Source organism: Lipotes vexillifer, unplaced genomic scaffold (assembly GCF_000442215.2).
Source record: "Lipotes vexillifer unplaced genomic scaffold, Lipotes_vexillifer_v1.1 scaffold182, whole genome shotgun sequence".
Taxonomy (NCBI): Eukaryota; Metazoa; Chordata; class Mammalia; order Artiodactyla; family Lipotidae; genus Lipotes; species Lipotes vexillifer.
The window spans coordinates 7,112,443-7,120,206 of record NW_006798798.1 but is presented as its reverse complement, the minus strand read 5'-3'; the positions used below and the strand labels follow the sequence as shown (position 1 = coordinate 7,120,206).

The 7,764-nt window shown below is 36.9% G+C and overlaps 1 protein-coding gene across 1 annotated transcript in view; it reads right to left on the bottom strand.

Moving 5' to 3' along the window:
* Positions 1-5,996: 5,996 nt before the first annotated feature.
* The window catches only part of ZNF875 (zinc finger protein 875), an 18,980-nt gene continuing 17,212 nt past the window's right edge, over positions 5,997-7,764 (bottom strand). Inside the window, exon 6 of the mRNA XM_007471046.1 lies at positions 5,997-7,762. Within this exon, the coding sequence (XP_007471108.1) occupies positions 6,081-7,762 (1,682 nt within the window). The 3' untranslated portion in view covers positions 5,997-6,080. The remainder of the gene's footprint in view (positions 7,763-7,764) is intronic.

Below are 7,764 nucleotides of genomic sequence, written 5' to 3'. Positions count from 1 at the left end.
CTTTCCCTATTAAATGGTCTTGGCACATTTATCAAAATTCTATTGGCCATGGAAGTTCAGGTTTATTAATGGGGCTCTCAATCCTATTCTGTTTGTCTATATGTTTATGTTTATGCCTCTACCACACTCTTGATTACTGTACCTTTGTAATTAGTTTTGATATCAGGAAGCGGGAGTCCTACAACTTTGCTTTTCTTTTCCAGTATTGTTTTGGCTACTTCAGTCCCCTTTCAATTCCATAAATATGGAGACTAGCTTTTCTATTTTAGCCAAAAAGGCCATCAGAATTTTGACAGGAATTGAAGTGAATATGTAGATCTCTTTTGGTAGTACTGACATCTTACCAGTTTTAAGTCTTCCAATCCATGGACATGGCATATGTTTACATTTATTGAGGTCTTCTCAAATTATATAGTTTTATAGGTTCTTTTATGTTTTATAGTTTTCAGTGTACAAGTCTTTTCACATCTTTCATTAAATTTATTCTTAGGTATTTTATTCTTTTTGATTCTGTTGTAAATGGGATGGTTTTCTCAATTTCCTTTTCTGATGGTTCATTGGTGGCGTATGAAAATACAACTTTTTAAAGTATAGTTAGTTTACAATGTTGTGTTAGTTTCTTGTATACAGCAAAGTGGTTCATTTATATATATATGTAAAATACAACTGATTTTTGTGTGTTCATCTTGTATTCTGTAGCTTTGCTGAATTTATTAGGCTTAGTAGTTTCTTTGTGGATTCACCTGGATTTTCTGTGTATAGAATGATGTTTGCAAACAGAGGTAGTTTGACTTCTTCCTTTCCAATTTAGATGCCTTTTATTTCTCTTTTGTACCTAATTGTTTCTGACTATGGCTTCCAGCACTATGTTGAATAGGACACTCTATTCACAAAATAAGAGTATCAAGATGAAAACAAAGAATTGAGAAAAGTAAATACTACCAAAAAAGGCAAGTGCAACAATATTGAGAGCAGACTAATTAGAAGCACTGAATGGGTTTTTAAAGGGAAAAATTCATCAGGAAGAAATGTTATTAATTTCTACAGGTCTAAATAAAACAGCTCTGAAATATGTTAAGCAAAATTTGATTGAAATACATGAAGAAATGCTTCCTAACATGATCATAAATTTATTTATTATATCACTTACAGAAATGGAAGTACTAAGTTTTTAAAAATAATTAAGGCTTATTTCTTCTGCTGGGGTGAACACAATGGCATTTGTTCTATTAATAATATTTATACCTACATTTATATCACAGATTTAATTTTACATGTGTTAAACATATAAATTAATAAATAAAAATACAGATTAATATAAAACAACAGGAGAATAAAATAACTATCTAGAAAAATATCAAATTTTATAACCGTTTGTATTAATTTTGGCATATTACTAAAATAGATATACACACACTCACACATTAAATACTTGCTTTACGATACAGAGCTTGATCACATTCAAAACTGAACTTTATGAATTAAAATGGAAGAGATCACAAAATACACTGATTACAATGCTACAAAATAAAAAGCTGAATACTAGGATATTGCAAAAATGAATATGTCCATCTAGCCATTTGTAAGCACTCTTTGAAACAGTAATTCTTGTCTAAAAGAGAAAATAAAAATGAAAATTATATGCCACTTAGAAATGAAATGAATTTCAGAACAGTAAAAAGATAAATAAACCAAATTATGATTAAATAAGCTTGAAAAATCAATACAATAAAAAGAAATTAGCTTGAGATTAGTAAACAGTAACAGAAATTAACAAAATATAAAATAAAAAAGACACACTGAAGAAATGATTAAAAGCATAAAGCTGCTTCTTTGATTTAAAAAATAGAAAAAAATAATTGCCAAGTATAATCAGAAAGAGACATAGCCAAAAGCATAAAGATTAATTATATCACTTAGTTCTAGAAGTGAATATGCCCCAAGTTTGTGTTCTGTCTAGATAGATCAGCATACATCAGCTTGTAGGTTTATATCTGTCAGTAGGTGTTAAGTATTTTCTTTGCATTTGTTTCTTCTATGCCTAGTTTAAATTATATAAAGCATAGATGTTAATAGTATGTTAGGTATTATAACATGTAACTTTTTTTCTGATGTGTGTGTGTGTGTGTGTGTGTAGTATTTTCAGTGTGGGTTACAGACCATAAACATCTAGAAACAACACACATAAAGGGGAAAAGTAAACTGTTTCACTTTCACTTGGGTGTGAACATTTTCCACCATAAAAAAAAAAGTGAGAAGAGTGGCATTGTTTTATATTTTTGCAAATCTCCTTAATGTCCAGTTTAATAGAATATAGCTGGTATTTTATATGTGCTCCTGCACTTAATCTGCTGACATAAATAAAATCTGGCCTGACACAGATATAGAGTTAGAAAATGGAGGAGTGTTTTAATAGCCTTTTCAGGTAATTGTCAACATTATCCTTTGATAATACACCAAAAATCAACAAGTAGTAATTTCTTAAAGGTTACTTATAATGTGGAATCTGGCTTTTATCTCTTGAAATCCATTTGTCTGTCTTATACTTTAATATACCCACAGATGATTTTGCAGCATTATGTACTAATTGGAAAATATTGGTTCAGTGAATTAGGCAGATCTTCCATCAACATATTTCATTATATGGTATTATAAAATCACATTCATTAAAATCATCACCAATCTCACCAAAGGAGTAAGTATTGGGAAACTGTCAAGTTCTTGGTGGCAGATAACTTGTTTTTCAATATTCTAATTTTTTTGCTTGAAAGTCAAATTAACAAAATTACTGTCAGTTTTCTTTACTGTTTTAAAAAATCACTTCATTTTTTTTTACAAATGTCTACCAAATATCCAAGTCTGAGTCACCTTATTCAAAATTTGTCAGCTAATCTTTCAAATAAAATTGGTGTCCATAAAAAGGTAGCTGGTTCAGCTCGCAAATCATTGAAGTGCACTTCCTTGAAACAACTTCATACTTCAGCATGAAGGACTTTATGTGTATTTCTCTTTTCATCACGTATAGTTTTTAAAAGATGTGTACATATCAATTTTAGTATCGTGGTTGTGATATTATAGTATCATTTTGTAAGATATTACGATTGGAGTAAATTGAGTAAAGAGTACATGGGATCTCCCTATATAATTTCCTGCAACCGTGTGTGAATCTACAGTTATCTCAAAATTAAAAATATAATTTTATTATTATTTTTTATTTTATTTTTTTGCGGTACGCGGGCCTCTCACTGTTGTGGCCTCTCCCATTGCGGAGCACAGGCTCCGGACGCGCAGGCTCAGTGGCTATGGCTCACGGGCCCAGCCGCTCTGCGGCATGTGGGATCTTCCCAGACCGGGGCCCCTGCATCGGCAGGCAGACCCGTGTCCCCTGCATCGGCAGGCAGACTCTCAACCACTGCACCACCAGGGAAGCCCTAAGAGTATAATTTTAAAATGTACCCAAAGGTCAAGATTTAACAAAATTAATTTTTCATTTTTTATGAAGAACATTCTTAAGTGGAACTTGCATTTTTTTTTTTTAACCACAGTAGGGGGTGGTAAAAAATACAATAATACTAGTAGTACAGTTTGGTGACACTGCCTTGATTCATGCTAGAAGCCCAGCAGTTTTATCCACGATTGTTTCTGCACCATCAATGCAAATTTCAGCACAACAGAAAAAAGCAAGTAATGTCTTAGTGTTATAATGAAATTTGTTTTGACCATGCAGATGACTTGAAAGGGCCCCCAAACATCCTCTGACCATACTTAGGGAACCACTGATCCATAATAATAAATTAGAATTAGAATTAAATGAAACAATTACATTAAAATTTACTGCTACTCCTTTTAAAATGGAACATTTCAATGGTGACCATAACAGGCTTAGCGGATTTGAAGCAATATTCATTGTTTCATACTGTTCATCATCTTTTCTTCAAAATTTTCTGCAGTATAGTCTACTACTTACCATAGGATTGGTAGGATGGGCAATGGTTGCTCTGGGGCACATTTTCTGCCTGTTTTAAACATCTAGAGCTGTCACCTCAGGTTATGAAATATGGGGCAATAGTGGATGGATAGTCCAGACACAGACTGAAAGACAAAACAAAAAAAACCCTCCAAGACTGAGAGGATTCACATATCTGAATACCACGTGGTGTTTGCCTCCTAATCAGTTTCCAAATTTGCACACAGATTTTAATGCTAGGCCCAGGCAGACAACTCAGGTTACCTGTCCTAATTCTGTCTCTTCTGAGAGGTTTTAAGCAGAAGGCCTGATGTGGGTTTAAGAATCAGTAGAGGTAGGCTTGGGCAGGGTCAAAGGATGGGACTTCTTTCTACCTATTTCTCATAACATTTCCAGATCTTTCTGTTTGGTTGCTGCTCCATAGAAATGTTTCCCAGAGTTTAAATCTCTTTGAATCTATTTAAATCTTCATATATCAGCAGTGCTCTATTTTTTCCTGTTGAGAGTTTTAAATAATTTAAGGCAAAATCTTTTATTTTTATGAGGCAATTACACTGAAAACTGAAATATTCCTTCCGAAAGCTAAAAAACTGGTGAAAGGTACATGTTTAATTTTGGAATCTTTATTCTTGTGACATGATTTTATGGAAAAGAGTAATTAAGTCCTAAGACTTAAAGAGATTAAAACTTAAAAGGTATTTTTCTGTTGAGAAAATGTAAGAGCATGAGGCCAGGATTTAACATGGGGAGGGCTAAGAAGGGCAGGCCATGCCAGCTGCTCCATTTAAGATAGTATTTCATAATTTTTCACCAGGTTCTGCTCACTCCACTCAAACTTAGATTTTGAACAAAACTTATGACTCTTACACCTCATATTATTTGAGATAGTGATTCCCTAACTCTAACTCCGTTGGATATCAAGACTTTGGGACCTATGTTTATTTTTTCCCTAACTGAAGGCCAATGACCCAACCACTGAGTATTGTACTTTAAATCCTACATCACCACTTTCTAAATACTCATATACTTTCTCTTATGTTTTCAAATTTATTCTAAATACCTGTACAGAGATAAAAAGATAAGTTATTATACAATTTCTATATTTTCCTGTCTGTTCTTAGAAAACTTATTTTCCAAAGAAAATTTAGTCAAGTTTCATGAAAAAAAACTGGGCCTTGGGACACGACTCTAAATGAATTTGTGGGATACTGCCATTTTCAAAAAGAGTATTCTCAACCAAAAAAGTAGTGTATTTTACAATGGTTGGGAAAATTTAAACCAAATAATTACTAATGGGATGCTGTATGGTAACTCAAAGAAGAATAGAAAGTAATTTCATTTTGTATTTCTGTATATGTGTACATATTTTCTTCATAACACTACATAGTACATTTCTAGTCAATAAAAACATTTTCAGTATGGATTCAACCTCAAAACCAGAGACAGCCCCAGGAAGCAAGCAAAGATACGATATTTCCAAAAATGGACACCGCTTCCCAAACTTAGAGCTAGGATACCTACAATCTTTCTTACCTGTCAGCCTTTTGTATAATAAAACCTTCTACCCAAGCACTATCTCTGTCCCCATGAGTTGGCCATTTTCCAAACTCTCCCTGAAGCTGACTCTGCTGGGTCATGCTCTGTGGAACCAAGATTAAATCAGCCATGGTTTCTGTCTCTTGTTCTCAGAAGGTAAGACAGACATCAAGAGATGGACTCTAGAACTGCTGTTTTTGTAACATCCAGGTTACTGTGGAAGGAGTGTTCAAGTATACTTGGGAAATGATATTGGAATAGTATCAATTCTCTAATTTCAACCTACTTAATAAGTACTCTCTCCATCAAGTTACCTGAGAGACCTTCCACAACCTACCATCCCCACTAGGGAAAGCCAGAGCCCCTGAAAATGGGCCAGCAATTCTCCTTCAGGTGGATTGGAGATGTTCACCCTTACCATTAGTCTCCTGAACACTCCCATCACACATAAGATGTCTCTACTTTAGTGTCTGGCAATGGCTGACATTACTAAAGCTACAGCCCTGGGTGGGACTTCTGGTGTCTCATGCAGTGTGACTATTGGCTAAAGGTTTCATTACTTGTCCACACAAGGTTTCTATCCTGAGTGTGTCCTCTGATGTCTGATGAGGTTTGATTTCCGACTAAAGCCTCGCCCACACTTCCTACAAATATAAGGCTTCTCTCCTGAATGGATCCTCTGATGTCTAATAAGGTGCGACTGCCGGCTAAAGCCTTGCCCACACTCCCTGCATACATGAGGCTTCCCTCCCGAGTGTGCCCTCTGGTGTGTAATGAGAGTTAATTTATCACAAAAGCCTTGTCCACACTCCCTGCACACAAAGGGTATGCTCCCTGAATGTGCCCTCTTGTGCCTAAACAGGTTTGGCTTCTGGCTAAACTTTCTACCACACTCCCTGCATATGAAAGGCTTTTCCCCTGAATGTGTCCTCTGGTGTGAGATGAGGGTTGACTTATCATTAAAGCCTCGCCCACACTCTGTGCATACAAATGGCTTCTCTCCTGAGTGTGTCCTCTGGTGTGTGATGAGGGTTGATTTCCGGGTAAAGGCTCTCCCACACTCCCTGCATACAAATGGCTTCTCCCCTGTGTGTGACCTCTGGTGTTTGTTAAGGTTTGACTTCAGGCTAAAGCACTGCCCACATTCCAGGCACACATAAGGTTTAACCCCTGAGTGCGTCCTCTGGTGTGTCTTGAGGTTTGATTTCCAGCTAAAGTGACGCCCACATTCTGTGCACACATAAGGTTTCTCCCCTGTGTGTGTCCTTAAGTGTCTAATGAGGTGTGACTTCTGGCTAAAGCCTTGCTCACACTCCCTGCAAACATAAGGCTTCTCTCCTGAATGTGTCCTCTTATGTCTGATGAGGTGTGAATGCTGGCGAAAGCCATGTCCACATTCCTTGCAAATGTAAGGCTTCTCCCCAGAGTGTGCCCTCTGGTGTGTGATGAGGTTTGACTTCAGGCTAAAGCTCTGCCCACATTCCTTGCACACATAAGGCTTGACCCCCGAGTGTGTCCTCTGATGTGTGAAGAGGTTTGATTTCCAAGTAAAGCCTCGTCCACACTCCTTGCACACATACAGTTTCTCCCCTGAGTGTGTCCTCTGGTGTGTGATGAGGTTTGACTTCCAAGTAAAGCCTTGTCCACATTCCCTGCACACAAAAGGCTTTTCCCCAGAGTGTGTCCTCTGGTTTTTGATGAGGACTGAAATACTGCTAAAGCTTTCTCCCCACTCAGTGTACATGTAAGGGGTCTCCCCTGTGTGTGTCTTCTGGAGGCTGAGCTGGTTTGACTCCTTGATAAAGCCTAGCCCAAACTCTCCATATTTGATTGCTCCAAATCCTGAGACTTCTAAACCATGTAATATTTTGTCTGTTTCCTCAAGGTTTGTCCTCTGGGCAGGGCTGGGCACTATGTCCACCACTGTGTTGTCCTCCTTGGACCTTACTGGCTGTTCTTCCAGGGTTCTGGAGAATGCCTTTGAAGCGCTGCTTTTACTTACTCTCCCAAAAAAAAGCTTGGAATCTTCTTCTCTCTCTTGAATTTCTGCTTTGTTGCTTGAGCAGGTTTGATCAAAGACTTGCTCCTGCTGCTGTTTCTGATCTTCTGAATATTGTTTCCCTGAATGGAGATGATTTCCTGCACATAAACTTGAGAAAAACTGAGGGAGATGACTGAGCCACACATGTTGGCTGAGGGCTTGCTGACTAGAGAATGCCAGAGGACAGGAGGGACAAGGTTGAATTTCTAGCTTTGATCCT